The 24,788-nt window shown below is 37.1% G+C and overlaps 1 protein-coding gene across 1 annotated transcript in view; it reads right to left on the reverse strand.

Annotated features, from left to right (window-relative positions):
* Window positions 1-17,697, reverse strand: part of IL23R (interleukin 23 receptor) — a 56,622-nt gene extending 38,925 nt beyond the window's left edge. The window contains exons 1-4 of the mRNA XM_032416499.1: window positions 17,648-17,697; window positions 16,223-16,325; window positions 12,935-13,231; window positions 7,889-8,012 (exon numbers count right to left, since the gene is read on the reverse strand). Coding sequence (XP_032272390.1) covers window positions 7,889-8,012; window positions 12,935-13,231; window positions 16,223-16,292 — 491 coding nt within the window. The 5' untranslated portion in view covers window positions 16,293-16,325; window positions 17,648-17,697. The remainder of the gene's footprint in view (window positions 1-7,888; window positions 8,013-12,934; window positions 13,232-16,222; window positions 16,326-17,647) is intronic.
* Window positions 17,698-24,788: the final 7,091 nt, after the last annotated feature.

Raw genomic sequence — 24,788 nt, forward strand, 5'->3', positions numbered from 1 at the left:
AAGAGGGAAATAAACTAGTGCCATCAATAAAATTCCCCTTGTGAGGCAGTTTATGCTTGAAAAAACAAAAACAAAAACAAAACAGATCAAGTCCCAACCTTCATGGAGCACACATTCTGGTGGAAACAAATAAATATATGATATACCATGTGGTGATAACTGTTTAGAAGAAAAATAAAGCAAAAAGGGGTTAGGAAGTGCTAGAAGTAGGAGTGGGGATTTTTTTTCTTTTTTTAAGGAAGATGAAGATGAGGAAGGCCTGTCTAAGAAGGTGACTTTCCTTCTCTCTGGAGGAAGAGCTTTCTAGAGATATGCAAAGACACTGAGGCAGAATCTTGCTTGTCCTGTTCAAAGAACAGCAAGGACATCAGTGATGTTTTTTGGTGTAGGTGAGGCAGATAGAAAGAGATTAAAGATGAGATCAGAGAGTCTGGAGGAGGAAGAGATTTCAAAGTTATTATAAGGTCACACCATTGAAGGACTCTGGCTTTGATCTGTGAGAGAAATGGGAGGTTTTGAGCAGAGGAGTGACATGATCTGAGCTGCATGTGAAAAGAATTACTCTGGCTACTTGCATATAATAACTGTAGGAAGGCAAAAGTGGAGGGTAGGGCACCAGTTAGGAAGTTTTTACTAACCTGGATGAGAAATGATATGGTTTGGCTCAGGATTGCAAAGTGGATAGTGAGAAGAGGTCAAATACAATAGGTTTTGCTGATTAATTTTGTTAAGGGCATGGTAGGGAGGAATCTAGGAGGACTCCAGTGATTTTGACCTAAATAATACGAAGATGGAGTTGCCATTTACTGAGAAGGGGAATGCAGTGTGGGTAAAAGAAACAGGGTGTTTCGTTTTGAACATGTTAGCTTTGACATATCTTTTGGATGTCTAAGAGAGTGCTGAATAAGATGTTAGATATATGGTAGCTGTGGGCAGGGGAGATGTCTAGACTCAAGGTAGATAAATTAGGAAGTTTTACACTATAAATTTGCATTATGTCTTTTAGGTAATGAGTATAGATAGAGATAAAAGGAGATCCTAGGAATAAAGCTATGGGGACCTATTACTTTACTAGAAATGAAGAGGGGGGCGCCTGGGTGGCTCAGTCGGTTAAGTGGCTGCCTTCGGCTCAGGTCATGATCCTGGGGTCCTGGGATCGAGCCCCGATTCCGGCTCCCTGCTCAGCGGAGAGCCTGCTTCTCCCTCTCCCTCTGCATGCCACTCTGCCTACTTGTGCTCTCTATCTATCTGTCAAATAAATAAATAAAATCTAAAAAAAAAAAAAAAAAACGGTTAGAAATGAAGAGGCATCAGCTAAAGAGTCTGAGAAAAAAGCATCCAGGAAAGTTGGAGGAGTGGTGTCCTCCAAGCCAAAAGAAGGAAGTGAAAAGCTTAATTAAATGCTCCTGATAGGAAGATAAGGACTGAGAGAAACCACCGAATTTGCTAATGGGGAAGTCGTCAGTGACACTGATAAGACCTGTCTCAGTGTACAGCAAAAAATTGACTAAACTAGATTCAAGAAAAGATGAGAGAGGAAGTAGAGACAAAAAGCACAGACAACTCTTGAGTTTTGCCATAAAGAGGAGCAGAGAAATAGGATAGTGGAGAGAGGAAGGACCAAGGGATTTTACATTTTTCAAGAGGGCAGATGCTGCAGGTTGTTTGAAAGTTGGTGGGAATGATCCAGTAAAGATAGAAGAGGTGATCATGCAGAAAAGAGAGGAGCATTGTTGGAGCAATTTTCTCCAGGAGACAGGAGGGGTAAGATCTAGCACACAAAGTAGAGAGTTGGCCTCAGGGCAACTGTAGTTCATCCACAGTAGTAGAAAGGAAGACCAAGTATATGGGTACAGATATCAATGCATCAGTAGATGGGGGAGGCTTATCGTATTTCTCATTGCTTCTGTTTTCTCAGTGAAATTAGAAAGCAGGTCATCAATAGAGAATGAGGAGGGAGAAAAGCCGCGGGAGACCAGAAATGAGAGAACAAGTAATGAAATAATTATTGGCTTAGTGGAGGAATGACTTGGCCAGTGATAGGTAGCAGGACACTGGGTGGCTATGTGGGCCCCAATGAGATTAATGGTTATGAATATAAAGTCGCGTCAGTCAGTAAGTCTATGTTTGTCCCCAGCCAGAATTAGCTTTCCTAGTATAGGTGCAGAATCAGTGAGGACATGGATTTAAAAATATGAACTGCTTAAGTCCTAGAAGAATTATTGAAATATAACATCACAGCCTTAAAAATATTTGGAATCATGCCAAAGAACTCTTTCTGATTATTAGGAATATGCATATAGAGGAGAAGAAGAAATGGCAAAAACAAACAGGTCATATGAATTGACAGAATAGGCAATTGACCCTAGGGGGTCTAAAATGATATCTCATCTAAAAATAATTGCCCTACTGGCCTTTCACAGTGCCTGAAAATTCTATCATTGGTGTTATTCTAATAACTTTATGAGGACTTGTCATGCACAGAGATGGTGCCTATCCACAAAAAAATCTCTGGAGTTTAACATAGTAACAAGAAGGCACAAAATGTTAAATAAATATTTGCTAAATTGGCTTGAATGGAATAGAATGAAGGGCCATCATGCATTCATTTTTATTCAGCAAGTATTCATTGAGTAGAAGACACTACAACAGACATTGCAAGAATTTCTAAGAAAGAACATATTTACATGAAGCTGTTGAGGGTAATAGACAATAGTCAGTAGATGTTTATTAGCAGAGTTTCTTCTTCTTTGGTTTCTCCTATCACCACTTATTGTATAAGTATATATATATACACATATATATATATAGCAAAATACAGAGGGTAGAGGAAGGTATGTGAATGGCCACACAGCTCTGCTGGTGGGGTCACCACAAAGATACTAGGGGGAAAGAAAGCTCTTGAAGCAACACAGATAAATTCCTCTGTTTTACAACTTCAACCCAACACCGGAAGGGAAGGCCTGATGATCTGTAGGCTGCAATAGAGGGAGTGCCACCTTTCTGCCACTAGTGGAACAAGTGGGTGGACTGAGGTAAAGTACCTCTCCTGTATATGTGATTTTACTGGAAAACAGAACCACATGGGTTGGAAGTGAAACCTTGCAAATGCTGATCTCTATACCTATCTGCCAAAGTGGAAAATACCCTAAGAACCAAGGATCCAGAATAACCTTTTTAAACTACCTCAACCATAAACTTTTTCCTGGGGGGAAAGACCTTTTGATAGTTAGAAAAATTAACTTTCTTTTCTCTATTTTTTTCAACTCATTGGTGTGTTTTTAATTAATTTTAAGATGAACAGATGTTTATTCCCTTTTCCAATTTGTGCCTCTATGAGCTCATTCTTTGAATTTGCTACAGAAGAACATTCGCTTTTATGCTAATCCTTCACATCTTTTAGGTCCTTTTTAAAATATAAAATTCCATTAATCTGGACTTAATTCAGAATTTGAGTTAGGTTTGTCTGAGTTTGACTATAATTTACTGTTGGATTTTAGAAAATACGGTGAAAAAATTTTTCTAATGGGTAAGACTTTGTATTATTATTATTTAACTAGACTGTGAAGGGAGAATGTGGGAAATGTCTATTTCTACTTATCAGAGTAATCACTCAATAAATATTAATTGAGCAGTTACAATGCACCAGGCCTCATCCTAGGCTCAAGTGATACAGCAGTGAACAAAATAAAAATTCTTGCCCATATTGAGTTTACATTTCTAGTCTGAATGAATGAGTTTACTATTGACATATGCATAACTGCTAAAAAATTAGTCTTATTTGTATTTTTTTAGTTTATTTTTCTCCAGGAAAGTCTTGCTTTTAGAGCACATTTAACATCTCTTTCTAGATAGTCATCTGCTTAAAGTTACTGTTACTTGAAAATAATGTAGTAAAATTATTGTTTATAATATCCTGTAAATGATCATTTTTTAATGGCCTTATGTTAATCTCCTCACCTAAATCAGTCAGGTTTTGATGTAAGAACAAATCAAAATCAAACAAGCCTAGGATGTCAGCCTTGAGTGTCACCATAATACTCTGCCTTTTTGTTGTTGTTTTTAAACATTTCCTATTTGCAAGTCATTTTTTATAGCTTGTGTCGTATAAGCTTTGGAACACCCAGTATGGTATTATCCTCATTTCACAGGAAGATACGGCTTGGCAAAGCTAAATAACTTTTCAAGATCACACAGGTAGAAATTATGCCAGATACTGTTAGATGACAGTGCTAGATTCTATCAACAATGCCGTTCTCCTAGGTTCCCATCCAGATAGAGTAGACATGTAACCCAGTTCTGGCCAATGAGATGCCAGTGGAAGTCCGTGGGGGGACGTTCTTCTTCCTTCACCACTTTTCCTGCCTGGGACTTGGATGAGAAGCCTAGAGGTGCAGCGTCTGAGGATTAAGGCCAACACACTAAAGCTTATAGAGGAGAAAGGTGGAAAAAGCCTTTGGGATATCAGTGAGTAATCATGCCAGCTCTGTAATTCCTACCACTATGGCTTGATATAAGTAAAGCCCCATCTGTTTAAGTCACTGCACTTAGGTTTTCTGATATTTGCATGATAAAAAACACCTAACGGATAAATTTCAGAACTGGAAATCAAAAGTAAAACTCAACACAGCCCCCACCCCCTCTCCATTCTTTCCAATGGATAGTTCTGGAAGCATGCTCTTTTATAAATGTATTCTTAATACTTTCAAGGTGACTTTTTGAGTACTGAGAACAATCTCAACACTCATAACTACTACAGGTATTTCTCACTTTATAAGCTAGATGTATTTCTCAAAAAAGCCACGTGTAAATAATTTAAACATATGTAACTGAATGCATTAATGGATTTTAAGAAAAATCTATAATAAATAGGCAAAATACTTGGAGAACATTTTTTTTTTTATGATACTAAATAGGAAATTAGGTGGTGGTTGGCAAGTTTTTGTTTAACAAATATATCTTCTCAAATTGTGGTATGCCTGTTCCAAATTTATAATGCAATTTTATTATCAGGAACTTGAGACAGCAAATAAGTGGGACCTGAAAGAATTAACTCATACCCACTAGGTTGGCAATAACCAATAAGATAATAATAAGTGTTGGCAAGAACGTGGAGAAGTTGGAATCTTCATATACTTCTGGTAGGAATGTAAAATAGTGCAGTTGTTTTAGAAAACAGTATGGTAGTTCCTCAAAAGGTTAAACAGAATTAACGTATGACCCAGCAATTCTATTCCTAAGTATATGCCCAAGAGAAATGAAAACCTGTGTCTACCGAAAATCTTGTACATGAATATCTCAGAAGCATTACTCATAATAACCAAAAAGTGGAAACAACCCGAATGTCCATCAGCTAATGAATGGATAAAGTAAATGTGATATATTCATACATTATTTGGCCATAAAAAGGAATGAAGTACTTATACATGCTAGACTAAGGATGAAACTTGAAATCCTCGTGCTAAGTGAAAGAGACAGTCACAAGAGACCACGTATTATACGACTCCTTTTATAAGAAGTGTCCAGAGCAGGCAAATGCTCAGAGGATGCCTCGGGATGGGAAAGTTGAGGGAAATGGAGTTATTCCTAATGGATACAATTTACTTTTGGCATAAGAAAATGTTCTAAAATTGTGGTGTTGGTTGCACAACTCTGTGAATATACTAAAATCATTGAATGCTATACTTTAAATAAGGCGAATCGTATGGTATGTGAATTATACTCTATAAAGCTGTTATATTAAAAAGAAAGAAAAAAACCAACCAGTGAGGATCAGTGGGCCCATGAGGTAGTAAAAGTTCCAGGAGATAGTAAAATCCTCAAGGTACCATGCTTTCTCTGTCAATCTGGCACTATCTAGCTTTTCTGTGAGCTTCCATTGTGGGAGCTGCTTCCATACTGCTTTAATTTTCAAAACTAAAGTTGACTTTATAAGGAGACTCTTAAGTTTTCTTGTCCTCTTTTCATCTCAAAAGGACTACTTTGCCCTAGAAGCAGAGGGTAAAGGTTAAGTCTCTGACCTGTGTTAGAACCCTGGCTTCCTTACCATCTTAGCTAAGTCACTTGGGAGAGGTAATATGAGCACTGTAAAATGGGGACAGTAATGATAGTTATTTCACAAGGTGGAGTTGAGGACTGAAGATGTAGTGCACATGACAACATAACCTATGCCTAATCTCCATGTTTCCATCATCTCTTTGATACCCGACCTTGCCTCTGTGTAACCCCTGCTTAGAATGAAAGGTGTGAGCGTCTTGCCCGTGGCATATAGCTGGTGACTGCAGGCTTAGCAATGTATTCATAAAATCTGCCCCGTTTTTACACAGAATTTCTTGAATGGAGAAGTGTTACCTTTTATATTTCAATCAAAATTATTCTGAGTATGTCACAGGTGGAGAGAGAGAGCACGATTGGAAGATTATTCTCTTCTACTGTGATGAGACCTGGTTATCATCTTTCAAACATGCTCTGTGATCTGGTTCCCATGCCACATCAGCAAAAAATAACTAAATTGGGAAGAAGGCAGTCAGGCCAGCCCAATTTCAAATCCCATCTCACCCTCTCTGTAGCTATGTGGCCCTGGACGTATCGCCTAACCCCATCGAGCCTCAGTCACTTCGTCTACAAAAATCAGAAAAATAATCATATATACCTCACAAGATTGTGTAAGGGATTAAATGAAGTAACACATATAAAGCTTTTGGCTGAATACTTGGCAAATAGTAAGGGACCCATACATGCTTTTTAAAAAATAAGTAGTTTGGGAAATTTTTTGAGAGTTACAAACAGAAAAAAAGTATACTTCAAATACACCATTGAAAGCATTCTTAAAAAAAAAAAAATAAACTAAACAAAATGAGAAACATGGGTGGGTGACCAACTTAACCTTTTTTTTTTTTAATTGATGGTTTTATTTCCAACTTTAACACTAACAGAGGATTCCAAAACAGACTAATATATGTGAGAATAGTTTAAATGTAACAAAGAAAGAATTCAGCTATGTACATTGGAGGGAAGGGGATTTTTTCATATCAACCTCTTCCGATTTTGCTGTTTCTGAACAAGTATACATGTTTTCCCAATTTAATTTAGTACAAAGTAGTACAACTTTGATGACCAACGATTTTTCTGTAAGCATAAAACTAAGAGATTTTGGCTGTGTGGTCATCTTGGCTCCTGAAGTCTGGTTATGGTAAGAATGTGACAAAAGAGTATTTCCTCAAAGCCCTTCTGGACTCCAAGTAGAAAATTATCATTTTCACTCAGTTATTACTTTCACTTTTAAAACTGAAAGTCCTGTGTCCTGGGAACTTCCTTTAGTCTCAGACAAACCAGAAGAGATGGTCAGCCTGTACAGACACCAAATTTAAGATTTCGAGATCATTATTAATAACTAATGGATTCCATGAATTTAGTGCTAATGGTGGATGTGGCGCTGTGCTACATGCTTTAAAAACCAAATTCCACTGAAATAATTAGAATAAATCTGTGCATTAGGTTCTGTTCTTATGCCCGTTTTCAAGATAAAAGAAAGGCAATTTGGAGAGGTTGACTAAGTTGCCTAAACCCTAGAAAGAGGATAGAGCTGAGATGAAAGCAAAGGTCCTTTTAAAACTATTCTGTGCTATATTCCCATTAGGTTTCTGCCCCCAGTTACATACCAATGAATCAAAGGACAGAAAGTTTATAGACCGCGTTGTCCCAGAGAGTGAAAATATGAGTGGCCCTAAAAGGGTTTGGGTAGCTTCACTGATGATAATTAGGGAATTGGGGGAAATCAGTGTGTACATTTACTGTTTATGGTTCGTTGTTTTGGATCCCTGCTGGAGGCAGAACACTGGCTGGACTGGAGTAGAATTGCTCATGTTAAACTGTTGTAGGAACCTACCTCTTCACATACACCACATACTTTGTGTCTATGTAGGTGGGCTTCCCGGAATTCCAGGTACAAGTCATGTTGCCTGAGTATTCATAAATGACACAGGTTACCTTGTCAGGAACATCTGGCGGATCTGCAACAAAATGTATCACTTAGAAGCCACCCTAGAAACATAAAGTTCTTTATCAAGTAGTTAGTTGATAAACTTTCCATTTTATTTAGGAAACCAGCCCAATCAGCACTCAGTACCTCCCTCATTCCATCCCGTTCACCTCACCTTACTACCTACTTTGCCATCAGGCATCGCTACTCTCCTTTGTAATACTTTACTATATTCTCCACGCCTCTGGGGATACTAATATGATCAAGTTTCTCCCATCCCCCCCACAAAAAAAATCACTCCTCAAATCCTCTATCCTCATCTACCACTGTATCTCCTTTTCTTAACAGCTAAACTAAGGGCCCTATATTATACTGGTCTTTTACTTCATCTCCCATTTGCTCTTGAACCCCAGACAATGAAGAGTCAGACCTACAATTCCATCAAAACCCTGTTGCTAAGGTCATTAATGACTTTCTAATCAACGAATTCCAAGATATCTGTGCAATCACCATTGAGCTTGACTTCTACAGCATATGTAAGTAAACTATAATACACTCTTAAAATACATCCCCCAAAAAAGTTGTAGATGATAATTTAAGTATCTAGCCTCTGGAAAGCACTAGAAATATGTTTAATTAAGGAAGTTCTGGCCATATGATAAAGTGAAAAATGCAGGTTGCAAAATAGTGTAATATAGTGATCTCATTCGAGAGAGAGACAGAGGGAGAGGGGTTGGGAAGGAGGAGAGAGAGGGAGAAAGGGAAGAGAGAGAGAGAAACTAGAACTTGAAAGACATATTTCAAATTATTAAACCGGGGTTGTTAGTAGTGAGATTATGGGATTATAGAGATAATGGGTATTTCCTTTCTGCTGGTCTAAATTTTTAAAAACTTTCTATGTTGTATGCAATTTGATTTTATAATTAAAAAACAATTTCAAGCAGTAAGAACATACTAAAGTACTTTAAAACATTTTGATGAGTTGTAACATTGAGTTACAATGGGGAGAAACTGGACTCCAAATAAGTGAAAAGAAATACTTAAGTTTTATTTGAGTCTTAAAGGAGGTAGGTCTGGAAACATAAATTTAAGTCATTTTGAATATTGATTGAGTTGTGGTCCCTCACTGATTACAGTGATTTGTGCTAAAGTTATTTTTCCCTTCTGGTTTTAGACAGAGTACAATTGATTTGGCCATCATAAAAGACAATGGTCAATCTTTTGGGCTATGTTATTCCACAGCATTCTATATAAAGTGAATGCTCAGAGTTATAAATGACTCGTGGTTAATTAACTTTGCAAAAGATCAAATAGATTATATACTCACATGCGAATAAGTGCAATATTTGTTAATGTGAAATATATAAAGATGGGAGTATGATTAGTTATGAGAGTAAGACCGGGTTGTTGTTAATCTCATTGCCAGTTTATCCAACGTCAAGGAGAAAAACCCACTATCCAGCCAGGTATCAGAGAATACTCTGAAATATACAAGGATGAGGCTTATGTGTTGTTTTTTTTTTCTACCAATCCCATCCCTCCCCTATTATTGGAGCACTTACTAATCACGGGCCAGATTTCTTGTTAATTCAGAGTCTAGCCAAGGATCATTTTCTACTGAGAGTTTCTTGAAGGTAGAATCCCTCTTCTTTGAATTTCTAGCATTTAAGGCATTTTTGGTGCATGGCAACCACTCAGTAAAGTTTTTCTCATAATTTGATTGGCTTGATTAATAAAATGATAATGAGGAGAATTTAAAATGAACAGAGGCACAGTGCTTCTGGCAAAGATCACTGCAATTCTTTTCCCAAGGAGAGCACAGGCCAGCCTAATTGTGCCAGGAATGATACTAGATAGCAATGTTAAAGACAAATATTCAGGGACTTTTATTGGATAAAAAGTATGCTTTCCTCACAATAAGTAGAAATCAAAGATGGTCAAAATTTAAGTCAAAGATATTTAAACTTTTAAATAAATGATTAAGTGGAAACAGATTGTTCCATGTATGGTTTACTTTAATCTGGTATTTTTAAATGAATAAAGACATCTTATAATATTTTATCCCATGATTGGTGTGAAACTGATAAAACAAAATTCCCATAAATGCATAATGTGTGCATTTAATCACAGATGAGATTCTTGGAAGTGTTTAAAATGATGACTAAAAATGGAAATTGTGATAATAATAGTTTATATTTCACAGGTTACATATTAAAGTACAGAAGCTTTTAAATATATTTGGATTTCTCTTCAGGGAAAGCACTGACTCATTTATTTTCTCTCTCTTTTATGCTTTGTTTCCAGTCTAAAAAAAAATACACATAATCATTTTATTCAAAACAGTGATGATAAGTTAACATAGTAAAGCTCACAGGACAAATATCCTGTGATCAAAGTAACCCAGTGAAAGCAATGTGATTTCTAGAGTACCACAAAAACCCTCAAAAACCTTTTTTTGACCTACTTAAATAGGAAGTTTTGTTTGCTAAGAATGCAGAGCCCAAGAACATAGGGGCTCTTGGGTCCAAGAGTTAGAGTAAATTCTTACCTGGCATTTATAATGTCACACTCATAACCAGAGCCCTGTGTAAGAAGTTACAACTCACAAAGTAAATAAATGGAAAGAGTGATGTTCTTTCTAAGCAGCCAGCAGCAGAGAATCTAAATTCTTCTATGATGTCGTCCCAGAAGGGGAGCAAAGGCTGTTCCCTGACCCTAAACATGACCTGGTGGTTGTGTTTGGGGGCAACACTAGAAGAAGCTGTTGGGGGTAATTTGTCACTCAAATTGCAACTTAAGGAAGGAGGCCATACTTCTTTTGCCTCCTTTCTTCCTCTGGCTCAAATTAAAAGCTAACCTTTGCCCATAACTGTGAAAATTGCTTTGCCCTCCAAAGAAATTGTATCTTCTCTCAACACCCCACCTCCACCCACCAAAGGATAAATAGTAAAATATTTAAGCATTAAGTGTTTATGTTTCCTGAGGATGTGGACAAGCTAAGGAGTCCTCATACATCAGATAAGATGTCTGCCTATGGCTTCAATTCCCATAATTTAGGGCAAGTTTAGTATGCTATTATCAGTTTAAGTCATGAGTTGGCCAACTTTATTCTTTGACCCCAGAAGTTACTGCGGTCCTTCCTCAGTTCACCTCTACCACCTCCCATAGCTCTTCTTTCTTTTGAAAATCATGCAAGATCAGGTTCCCAGAATTAAGTACGACAATGGCCTTATTTAGAACAAGGAAGCCTCTTGCTTCTCAGGTGTTCACTCTAGGGGCAAGTGGTGACCACCAGGTGGTCTTGCTCTTCCTAGTTAAGGTCTGGAGATGAGGAAGAATAAGAACTCATGTTTGATTGTCAAAAGTATGGATGAAGGGAACATGACAAAGACCCCAAAGCCCTCTATTGTTCTTCACTGAAGTTGGGTCCAGATGCTCTAGGGAATGAATCTTTGGGTTAAAACAGTGCTGAATTTATTGATCTATTTCTCATAATACTAGAACCAAGAATTAAGTATATAACTATACAAGTGAGCTCATATTACTATGATAACTTACACATCTTCAGAATACTATAAATACAAATTGAATTTAGCAATTATTTTTAAGATGAACGTGATTTTTTTCTTTTTTTTTTAAGATTTTATTTATTTATTTGAGAAAGAGAGAGAAAGCCTGTGTGCATGTACATACTGGAGCAGGGGGAGGGGCAGAAGGAGAGGGAGAAGCAGATTCCCCGCTGAGCAGGGAGTCTGGTGCAAGGGCTCTATCCCAGGACCCTGAGATCATGACCTGAGCCGAAGGCAGCCGCTTAACCGACTGAACCACCCCGGCGCCCCCTAATTTTTTTTTTCAATAATTACTGTTACAAAAAATGATTCACATTTGAGGCATTGGGACTAGGAGCAGGGAATTATATCAGAATCTCTTCATGTTTTATCAAAAGCATGCAATTTTAAGTGCATTTAACACACTGGTGTACTTTAAAGTGTATTAATATGCTTTCAAATAGTTTATTAAAATTTGGTGCTTACTACAGCTGGAATAACTGGCCTCATTTTACAGACATGGAATCAAGGCTCAGACAGATTAACCGGTCCAAGATCACACAGCTCGTAAGAAGTATAGCAGGAACACAAAGCTAGATTTGCAACTATTTTTTTCTCCCTAAATCTTAGCCTCAAAATTTCTTGATGGGATCTGCTTCAAGGCAGATGATGTTAGTTTGGAAAGCAAATAAACAAAAAATATAAGTGTAGAGCTGATGAAAAGTACAACACTTAAAATCATGTATGCTGTTTGGACAGGCTAGTGTTAAAATTTTGTTTTTTGAATGCATCAGCGACATTTAAAAATTAGTAGAGTTGATATTGAAAGTTTATATTTCTGTCTTCTTTCAAAGACTCAAAAGATTTAGGAATACAAGATCCTCATAAATGATGGAGTTGGGCAGTGGCTGTCCCCAGTAGACCATCTATGTGCTTTCCTCTCTGCACAGATCCCATTAGCCTCCTTGACTCGTATTTTACCAACCTGGCCCCTGGAAGCATTTGGGTTTGCAATTCCTATATTAAACTCATAAAAGAAGTAAACTATATTAATTTGTCTCTAATTTTAGACAAGATTTTATTTTTTTATTATTTTTTAAGATTTTATTTATTTATTTATTTATTTGACAGAGAGAGTGTGCACAAGCAGGCGGAGCGGCAGGCAGAGGAAGAGGAAGAAGCAGGCCCCCCGCTGAGCAGGGAACCTAACCTCCCCGCTGAGCAGGGAGCCCAGCTGAGCAGGGAGCCTGATGAGGGGCTTGATCCCAGGACCCTGGGATAATGACCTGAGCCAAAGGCAGACACCCAACCAACCAATTGAGCCACCGAGGCACCCCGACAAGATTTTAGGCTAGTTTGCTAGATGAGCTTTCATTTGAATTTTGAATGCACCCCCAACACTTACATCCAGAAGAAATGTCTTTTCCACATATCAGTGTCTCTTGAAAATATCCAGGACATTCAGCAGTGCAGTACATAGAGGCATGTGGCTCCAGAAAGTTGTTATACCAAAGCCGAGCTGTCGTTTTATTAATTCTTGTGATTTGAAATCTTTCTTTAATGCCATTTTTATAAAAATAAAGTTTCCTTGGTTGGCAGTTCTTGATTGCTGCTTGACAGTATATAGAGATATTCATACCCATCTTAAAAATTGTGGCTGGTTCTACCCAGATGTGGCCAGAGCAGTTTATATTTGTAATTCCTGGAAACAAATAGATAAAATTTTTAAAATTCCATGTAAAACATTAAAACAAGAGATTCAAAAGAATATACTGTTGCATTTAAATTTTATTCTTTTCTATTAACTAAATGATTTTCATTGGAAAAAAGTTTTAAGGTTAACTGTATCTTTTAACTGATTAGTTTATTATAATGTGCTTTTTACCATGCTTCTCTTGATGCTCAGCAACATGATACAAAACTAGAGTGAGCCTTTAAGCTACTCTGTCTAAAGAGCAAATATAATTAGCTCTCCTATTTTAAAGTAGAGAACTGAGGCATTATGAGGCTATGCCATTTTTCAAAGGTAAGATTAGAAATAACACTTGGCACTGCAGAATCCAAACCCCATTCTCAAGCTACTCAATCAATCTTTCATTGTTCTGTAGATAATGGCTACTTTATCAGAAAATTAGGAGTTTAGGGGTGCCTGGGTGGTTCAATTGGTTAAGTGTCTGCCTTCAGCTCAGGTCATGATCTCAGGGTCCTGGGATAGATTCCCCAATGAGGCTCCTGCTCAGTGGGGAGCCTGCTTCTCCCTCTCCCTCTGCTGCTCCCCCTGCCTGTGCTCTCTCCCTCTCTCAAATAAATAGAATCTTAAAAAAAAGAAAATTATGAGTTTAATGAATAAAATCATACTCTTACTAATGACAAAAATCTATTGCTTGATAACCACTTAAAATTCATCATTAATTGAATAATATGGGAAAATGTTCAGAATATATTTTGTTAAAAAGCAAATTGCAGAACAACATATTTAATATAGGCTCAATATCAGAAATAGAAGAATGAATGAAAAGAAATACACTAAGATATTAACAATGATAATCTCTGTGTTAGACTAATTTTTTCATTTTTAATTTCATTTTTCTGTGTTTTAAAAATTATATAGTGAATGTAATTACTTTTATAACCCAGAATAATAATTTAAAGTCATTTTCATAAGCTCAAATGACAGTGCAATGCAGTATCAGTTAAATTAAATTCACATTAAGGAAAATTTATTATTGTCTTTTTCTGGAAATACTTGCATTAAAATATCTTAAAATCTTATCAAAATAGTGATAAAGGTAAGTATTTGATTTTAAAAGGTCCTATCTTTAGACTTCAATACTTAAAGAATTAACTTGTTGTATAATACAAATGTAATTGAATATTTTCATTTACATAATGAACATTATGTATAAATTATAAGTATTTAAATACTGAAGTACTGATAAAATAATTCCATCATTATTAAGAGGATATTGAAGCCAAAGACATGAAAAGGAAGTTTTAAGAAAGCATCCGACTGCTTTAAATAAGGTCAACAATTCAATTTTAGACAAACTGAATCCCCAGGACTTTAAAAAAATATGTGAATACTATCATGGAATTATTATGAGTAGTGTTTGAAAAAAATAGAAAATATGAAAAATGTCAGAAGACTTCAGATTTGGACAAATGGTGTCCTGGTTTTCAAAAATAGAATAAAGAAGAACCCCAGAAACTTTGGACCACTGAGCTTTACTACATTCAGGAAAAAATTAGTAAGTCAATGATTTCTCAGTACCTAAAAAAAATCAGTAGTCAGTGGGAATCAACACAGATTGTGTAAGAATAAGTTATACAGATATGTTAATTTCTTTTTTTTAATAGGGTTAGTACATTGATCAGAGGAATGTTAAACTTTTAAAAAAATTTTTTTTTAAATTACAGCAGAGATATTGAAAAGGGGGAACTTGAAAAAAAGGTAGTCTGGATGATATTAAAACTATTCATAGATTGAACAATACATAAAATAATTTCTTTTCTCTTTTTTAAAGATTTTTTTTAAATTTATTTGAGAGAGAGAGAGAGAGAGCACACGAGCAGGATGAAGGCAGAGAGAGAAGCAGACTCCCTCCTGAGCGGGGAGCCCCGATGCAGGGCTCAATCCCAGGACTCCGGGATTATGACCTGAGCTGAAGGCAGATGCTTAACCAGCTGAGCCACCCAGGCGTCCCTATAAAATAATTTCTAAGGGACAGCTTGAGGGTCTCTAATGCCATATCAGAGGGGATTGACTCATTTCTCTACACTCCATATTAGTTACTTGAATGTAAAAACACAAATCCTACTTATCATTTGCATATTTCAAGAAGCTGGAAAAAGTTAGCTAGTGACCTGTTTCTTCTAAATCTTCTTGGATAGCTGTAGTCTGACTCTGGGAGTGTCTGATACCTGCTGGAGGGATTCTAGTTCTGATGATAGGGCTACCTCTACATCTCCAATATAATCGTGTTCCAACCTGCAGAAGACAGTTTCCTTTTGTCATTATTCTGAGTAACTTGCATGATTTGCAAAGCTTTCTTCAAGGTCTAGAAACCTACCTTGGTGTTGCTTGTCTCCCAATAAATGAATTTCTGCCACCTGCCCAGGACACAAAACCCTCAGTCGAAACTCTCAAATGCCAACAGCTATCCTGCCTGAATTTCTGATGATCCCCCTCCTGGATTCCTCAAAGCTGCTTATGCCTGTATCTGTAATAGTGCCAGATGTTTGTGTGAATTATAAGATGGGAAGAATAATAGCACAATACCATTGCACAAAGTTGTGAGGAATAAAAGGCTTAGCATAGTGCCTGATACATAGTAACTGTCAACAAATGGTTTGTGGAGTTGAATTAAATTCAAATGTTTGACAGATTATCATGTAACAGTTATAACAGTTCAAAGATAGAACATGCCAACTCAGAATAATTAGCTTCTTCATGGAAATGTTCATATATGAGTTAGAGGTTTGTTCCTTAGGGATGCTTGAGAAAGGAATCCTGCCATTAAGAGGGAGGTTGGATTCTTTTATTTCATTCACGCATATAATTTTTATGTGCATATAGTTTTTCCCAATCTAATAATTTTTGATTCTTCAGCGATCTTAGAATAATGCCTTGAAAATAATAAACACTCAACATTTTTTTGAATAAAAGATAACAATAGGTACAAAAATACTATACCTCCATGACACCAATTGAAGAATATATAAAGAGCAATTACCACATCCCATTGAATTGTGACCTGATTCATTCCTGAAAGCAAGAAAAAGCTCTTTGTTGCCCTCTAGGAAAGAAAAAAATATGAAAATTGTTTAAATTACAATATTTTAATAAAATAACAATAATAAAAGGCATTCCATTTTTTCCTAACAGTTATTATTGCCTTTAATGAGACCATTTCAATATGAAGAAACTAAGAAAGGAGGGAAGGAAAAAAAGAAGGGGAGAACAGAAGGGAAGAGGAAACAGGGCAAAGAAAAGTCAGTGGTGTGTGAAGAGGTATAATACAGGTGGAGGAATAAAGTGAAAGAAAGGCCTTTTATACCCTTCAAATCACTATGAATTACCTTAGTAGGACATTTTGACCCTTGATAAAATACACTTTCTTTTAATCTTGTCTCTCTCATCAGAAACCTCTGCTCTAACTCTTGATGATAAATTCTCCTGGCCAGATTTCTGTCCCTAAGAAGCTCCAGAAGTATCAGTCTTTGATGAGTTAAACTTGGGAAAAGCCAAAAATTGCAGAACTTCCAGAAAGCATTCAAAATGACGAAAGATGAAGTGAGACAAAGTCATAGGTGCTCTCACCAGTTAAATTTATAAAAAAGCCTTTTCATCGGTAGACAGTTCAAAAGAAACACATTATATAAATTCCAAACAGTATTGCCATAAGTTTACAATTAGAGTTGCATTATTTAATTGGTTACCGACATTATTGAGTAATCAGTTACTCAATGACCAACATTATCTAGTTATTTTTATCTGTTTAATAAAACCTGAGCTTTTCATATAAAACAGCAAAACAAAATCGTGACTCGTCTTATAGCATAAAATATCTGATAACATTTTTTTCTTAAAGATTTTATTTATTTATTTGAGAGAGAGAGAGCACGAGCAGGGGGAGGAGCAGAGGGAGAGGGAGAAGCAGACTCCATGCAGAGCGCGGAGCCCGACGTGGGGCTCAATCCCAGGACCCTGAGATCACAACCTGAGCCGAAATCAAGAGTCAGGTGCTCAACAGACTGAGCCACCCAGGCACCCCATATGTGATAACATTTTTAAAAACTAGGGTCCCCATGACCCCCATGAATATAGGAATCCCTTTCATAATTTGTTAGCAATATTAGGCCTTCTTTTTATAAATAATAATAATAAAAAAAAGCCTAAAATGTTCCCGGTTAGAAGTTAACTACTCACCCAATAGAATATATGCAATAATTATTATTTAAAGTGATGTGCTATCAGACAGTATTTTAGATTCAACTTTCATCAGTAGCCACTATATGAAATATCACAAGAACCTATAAGAAAAAACAACCTGGCCCATATATTTCCAAAAGAAAATATAGCTGTTTTTAAGTATTTGGGTGATCATTGTCTCTTTACCTTTCAACTTGCTGGAAGCACATAATTCCACTTCAGAGCCAGGTTGCTATCTTGTGGCCTGCGTCATGTCCTCCTTCCCCACTGCCTGCTTGTTAATAATCACTTCAGATTTTCAGCAACGAGGCAAATGGAAATGTCAGCAAAGCCCTGACCTACATTTCAGATTCTTGAAGAGGAACTCAAAAACTGTCCAATTCGAAATGACTGGCTCACATATCAGTACTTGGGAAAACCCAGATTACTGAAAGTGAACTGCTTTGTCAGTACTTTTTTTCTCATTTTAATTTAAAATGATCTGTCTCATCCAAGAAGTAGAGCACATACGTAGGCTCTATCTGTCAAAATATAACACCAAAATATACAAAAATATAATGCTTAGTTTTAATTTGCAATTAACATAGATATTTATTAGGAACCAGTTTCTTAAGGCAGTTTAAATGCTACTGTTGACCATTTATTTATTTACCAAGCGTTTTGAGTATCTAATATGTGTCAGGTATTGTTCTGGGCATTAAAGATATAATGGTGATTAATTACTGAACAGTTCTTTTGTTGTATTGTTTAACTATCACCCATGCTTTAACAGGATTCTACAAGCAAATAAAAAATTACCAAATATTTGGTGTGTTTATAGTCGGTGTCACCAGAGGCTTTTCCCAGCCTACTCTTTCCTCCCACATCCTTTATTGCTTCTATGTGAATCTCTTTCTACTCTATTTCTTTTTATTGTAAATGACAGTTAAGTTACTTGTTTCAATGAAATTCTTCTTTAAAAAAAATTTTTTATTATGTTATGTTAGTCACCATACAGTACATCATTAGTGTTTGATATAGTGTTCCATGATTCATTATTTGCATATAACACCCAGTGCTCATTACAACATGTGCCTTCCTTAATACCCATCACCTGGTTACCCCATCCCCTCACCCCCCTCGCTTCTGTAACCCTCAGATTGTTTCCCAGAATCCACAGTCTCTCATGGTTCATCTCCCCCTCTGGTTTCCCCCCCTTCAATTTTCCCTTCCTTCCCCTAATGTCCTCTGTGCTATTCCTTATGTTTCACATATGAGTGAAACCATATGATAATTGTCTTTCTCTGCTTGACTTATTTCACTTAGCATAATCCCCTCCTGTTCCATCAATGAAATTCTTAAAACCAGAAACTCCATCCTGCCTTTTAAATGTTTATATCTTTGGTATCCAGCACATTAGAATACTCTGGGGAAACATCTGAAACATTTCTATGCTCAGATTTATTCTAGACAATGAAAATTAAAATTTTTGTGGGTGAAGGCTGGGCATCGATTTGTTTAATCCTAAGTGATTATAATGAAGAGTCAGGGTAGAGAACTACTGGAATATAAGAATAAGAGTGTCTTTGAAGACCACACAGAAGAAAGGACTGTCACCTGGGTTTTAATGATTAGTAACAATTTTCCAAGCTGTAAAGGAGAGGGTGTGGGAAACATTTCACATACAGGAACAGAATGTGCAAGTAATAGAGATGTTTTGGGACTGGCTAGTTGTTTCTTTAGGTTGAAGGGAGTAGGATATAAGCTGGAAAACTAAGGTCAGTGGCAGAATGTAATTAATTACTGGGCCTTGTATTCCTGCTAAGTAGTTTAACCTTTGTCTTGAAGTCAGTCAGAGATAGCCAAGATTGGTAAGCAGAGAAATAACATAATCAGATTGGATTTTTAGAAGATAATTCTAATTATTGTGTGGAGAGTTGAATGAAGATGAAGAGCCCAGTTAGGAGGCTATTGAAAAGCAAAAGCTAATGCGGGTCCAAAGCAAAGCCGAGGCAGCCAGAACTGAGAGGAAAAATGGAACTGAGAGCTATGTGGAGGAAGATTGGACAGGCCATTGTGACGAGTAAGGGAATGGAAACCCCTGGAGTTATGTAGTGAAAACACATGTGTGTATGGGGGGGTAAGAATTCAGGAGCATGAAGAGTGACTCTGGTGGTGATTTTTGTTGACCCAGTAGATAACAACGTTAACTGAGCATGCAAATGGAGGAGTTGTGGGGAAGTGATGAGTTTGATTCTGGTTATGTTGATTTGGAGGAGCTTACAATATGTTCAGAGAGAACTGTCTGGTGGGCCATTGTAGATACAGATAAACTTGGGAGAGAAGTTTGAGCTGGAGATCTAAATTTGGAAGATTTCAGCATGTCAATGGTATTAAAACTAAGATTAGAATAAGAAAACTAAGAGAGCACATCTAGAATGATAAGGGAAGGAAATAGGTGACGAGAACCAGAAAATCTTACCAAAGGACAAGGAGAGATACAAGGAGTGTGTGGCCAACATCAAATGGTCAGAGATTAAATATGATAAGAACTAAAAGAAAGTATTGGATTTGACAGTAGTCTTCCCTTAGAACAGTTTCAGAAAAGAAATGGAGGTAGAAAGGGGATTGAAGTGAGTTAGAATAAAAAATAAAGAGGATATTGGCTAATCTTTCGGGAATTTGAACAGTGAAGATGAGATTGATAGAGAGCTCAATGCAAATGAGGATTCATTTATTTTTTTAGTGGGGACCAGTGGTGGTTCTTCTTCTTTGGTGAGCAGTCTGTTCTCATCTTTAATCCGTTTCATTGGTTGGTTGTTTTTCTTACTATTGAGTTTTGAGAGTTCTTTACATGGTTTGGAAACCAGTCCTTTATCATATATATTTTACAAATATTTTGTCCTAGTCTGTGGCTTATCTTTTCATTTTCTTACCAATGTATTTTTTTTTAAAGATTTTATTTATTCATTTGAGACACAGAGATACAGAGAGAGCATGAGCAGGGAGAGAGGCAGAGGGAGAAGGAGAAGCAGGCTCCCCGCTGAGCCAGGAGCCCGATGTGGGGCTCTATCCCAGGACCCTGGGATCATGACCTGAGCCGAAGGCAGATGCTTAACCGTCTGAGCCATCCAGGCGCCCCACCAATGTCTTTTGAGATCAGAAATTTTTTAATTTTGATCAAGTCTAATTCATTATTTTATTGTTTCATTTGTTTTGTCCTGCTTACATTTTCATCAACGGATTAATACATAATCTTGTCTTATGTGTGTTTCTGTTTAAAGACACCTTACTTAATCTATATTGTTGATTAACATTGAACTCAGGGCCAACAACACTATAATTCATGCCTGAACAAAGCTCATCTAACACATGAAGTTTCTTTGTAATGTACATTGTGGCCTTATTGTACTTATGAACACTAGATGGTACTTCAGGACTATGCTTGGGGGTCATTTTGAACAGTGAAATCACCAAAAAAAAGTGCAAAATGGGGGGAAATGTGGCACTAAGAAGACCTCCCAAAAGACACTTGTTTATAGTACGAGAGCTCAAACAAGTATTATTAGCTGGGAACGTGCACATTGGGTGACTCAAATTTTTCACCACTCTACACATGTCTGCAAATTACTGACAAATGCTACAAGTATTGATTTGGGGGTTACAAGTAAATTTTAGCTGGTCAAAGAATTAACAAATGTGGAATCAGGGAATGATGAGGATCAACTATATCAAATCTCATATGTAAGTGGTTTGACTTCATTTGCTAATCAAAGACCCACTGTCTTGGCTTTTTCTCCACAGACAAGATTGCCATCTGGGCATACCAGGACAGTTTAATTTAAACGTGTCCCAGGTTATTATAAAGAACACTCCATTTTATTTTCAAAATTATTCTAGTTTAGAAGATATATTGTCACTCTCTTATAGGCCTACAAGTAATAGACTTTGTTTCCTAAAACTATTTTGAGTTTTCTCTGGTATTTGGTAAAAGTTTGGAATAGTTGTTGGCTAAGGGGAATGAAAAGGGCGATTGAGTATAAAATGCATGATCCTGAAAACATCATATTAAATTAGTAATCATATTTTGAGTTAGCACATCATCAAGGCAAATACATCATAATGGAACATTTAAGATTTTTTCCCAAATTTTAAAAAATCCTCTTTAGGGCACTTAAGGCTAGAACAGAAGAAAACAGCTAGAACTGTAGTACTTATGTAATTGTGCTTTTCTATAAATTGACCTGCCTATTGTGGATTGAAAATATCTCCAGTTTCGCTATCCAGAGGCAACAAACATTGTCATAAACTAACTGGCTACTAGAAGGAACTCCTTGAAGTAGTTAGGATCTCCCAGTTTAAGTAGCATAGCTGGACCAAGACCTGGAATGTTAAACTGGTTGCCCAGCAACACTGGTCTTCCCATTGAGGAGCAGGCCTAGAGGGCTCTACCTTGCCTCAGGACACAGATGCCATATGTTGGTGGGAATGAGCAGAACAGGGAGTGGACTGTTGACTCCTGAAATGGGAACCTAGTGACTTTTGACTCTGAAGAGAGATGGAAAACCTACCACCTCTATATGGGGAAGTGATACAGCAGCCCTCATGTTTTTAATAGGGCTGGTAATCTGGTTAGAGAAGGGGAGTAGGAAACTAGTCCTGAGTTTGTGCTTGCATAGAGGGTACACTGTTTTTACTTAGATTACAGCATTTCTTTGTGGTAGCTTTAGTAGGAGTGTTTACACACGATAATTCAGTCTCTCACCCCTGAATATTATCGTGTGTAAAGCTCCTCAGACATTCCATTGGAGGCACCAGTAAATTAGCAGATCCCATTAGATAGACTTAATTTGGGAGGCTTAAGATTTTGTAGAGTGATCTAGTAATTCTGTATGAAATAAAGAAATCAATATCATGGAAGGGTAGGGAAACTGATGGTGATGGGTGGTTGGATGAGTTGGTTTTTGAAGCAGAGAAGATGGCAACAGCTCCTCATAGGGGCCAGAAGAAGTCCCTTGATATATGGGTATGCTCGGATAAGATACTTTGTACATATCTGCCCAGTTCTTGGTAGAGAGGGTGCAGTGGTACAGCCTAGGCTGTCTCTATACCTGGGTGAAAAATACGTGTCCCCGTTTGAGAAGGCTTACAGTACTATAATGGGTAAAGTGTGACTGCATCTGCACGGGTGGGTCCCCAGAAATTGAGGAAAAAAGCAGAAAAGCCCACTGTGAACTGTGGATGGACATGTACAGTGAGTCACCCTTCATAGCCTAGTTAAGATCATTTCTGTAGATACTGCATTAAGGGGCTTGATCCTGGGGTAAAGAACTCTTCTGCGCTCTCCTATATACTATAGACCGTATGTGTAATTGAAGTGAAGACTTATTTTGCTAATTTATTGTGACGTCCTGCCTTTCTGTTGTTATAGGCCCAATGAAAGGGCTGCATACTCCTGAGTGCCTTCCATGTACCAGCATACACGGTACTTGGGGCTGTGACTACAGAGAGGATGTTAATGGCTTTCAAGGACCCTTCAGTGGGAAAGAAGATTGTATTTAAAAATTAAAATGCAAAAGAATAAAATGCTAATGGGAAGATATGAAAACAGTTGAGGGAGCAGAGAGGAATATACAGCAGCCTCAGGTCCACACTTTTGCAGCTTCAGGCCTGAATGCCAACTCCTGTAGGATAAAATTTACCTGACCTGGGTCAAGGACTCAGGCTGCTTCTTGCATGTTCCCTCCAGTTTGATCATCCTTGTGCCTCTGAACTTGATTTTATGGTATCAGCATATCTCTTCCAACTGCCTCTCCTGCTGCCCCCATCATCCTTCAGTGGGCGTGCACCATGCCGTGCCCACTTTGCTTCACCAGTGGTGTGCAACTCAGCGTCTGGGCCTGCCTTGCTTTTCAACACTCACAACTCTGAGTAATTATGAAAAGTACAATTTTAGGTTTGCAGCCTTTATTTAAGAAGGTAACAGAAAATGTTATTCATTTCAGAAAGCTTTTTATCAAAAGTACTGAACTTATGTTTCTAACTACATGGCCTTGAAGTTACGTTTTAATTATCTTGAGGGTAGTTTTACCTGGAAGAACTCATTCTTCAACTATGCCAGATAAATGAGGTGTCATTTTGTTAATTTTCTCAACCACTGAATTAATAACCCCATCATTCATAAAGAGATATGTAGACTCTTTGCAGAGAAATAAATATCATAAATCTTATGACTCATCCAGAGGATGGTACCTACATGCAGCTGCCCGATTCCTCTCAGCATCAAACGCCCAGTGGCACGTTCAGCTATGTTGGAGGCTGACATATGCACAGGCTGAATCATCGCTATCTCCTGTGAGGTGTGCATTAAAAGTCAGCTTTACCTTATTTCCTATGAGTGCGTTAGAGACTTAAGAATGCTTAGAAGTGGAGATGATTTCAAAACCTTATTTCTAGCTCTTGGACACATGTACACTTTTAAGGAAGTCAATTTCCTGAGTCTCGATTTCCATCACGTGCCCTTTCCTAAATTTGATGCCTCTGAGAATGAGTCTGGGTATAAATAGCTGCAGGTGCTGTAAACACTTAAGGCTTCTCTAGTCTTTGCCTGCATTTTATATATATTTTTAGAAATGTGAAGCTTACCAAAATACTTGTATTTCGGCCCATGTTGAGATCTCTGAACGTTAGCCAATTTGGGGATATTTGGATCCGTTTTGGAATTGTCTTGAGTGCCAGGCATCAGAAGCAATATGGGGACTTATGGTTCCTTTTTTTCTTTTTCTTTTTTTTTTTAAAAATGTTATTTATTTACTTTAGAGAGAGAGAGAGTGAGCGGGGGAAAGGCAGAGGGAAAGGGAGAGGGAAACTCAAGCAGACTCTGCACTGAGCTCAGAGCCTGGCGCAGGGCTCAGTCTCACGACCCCGAGATCATGACCTGAGCCAAAATCAAGAGTCTGATGCTTAACCGACTAAGCCACCCAGGGACCCCAGTTATTTTCTTAAATGTAAATGAAATTTTTGATAGACTATCGCAGTTTTTCTAGACACATTGTATAAAATTCATGTGTTAAAATTTTACTTGCTTTTTTTCAGATTTAATGTACTTCATTCCATAAGGTAGTTCATGGTATATTTGTTCCTATTATAGTTTAGTTGAACCTGTTTCATCATCTAAAATGTTTAATAATTTCTATTGTCTATATAAAAGGAAATAAACTTTTTTAGACTTATGTTTAATATTTTAGATATTAATTAAAAATATGCCAGTGGGTACATATTTTTAAAAGCTTCTTCTAAGAGTATTTAAGGAAAATATTTGGAAGACCACTGTACTAGAGATCAACTA

Source organism: Phoca vitulina, unplaced genomic scaffold (genome assembly GCF_004348235.1).
Source record: "Phoca vitulina isolate PV1807 unplaced genomic scaffold, GSC_HSeal_1.0 scaffold2, whole genome shotgun sequence".
Lineage (NCBI taxonomy): Eukaryota > Metazoa > Chordata > Mammalia > Carnivora > Phocidae > Phoca > Phoca vitulina.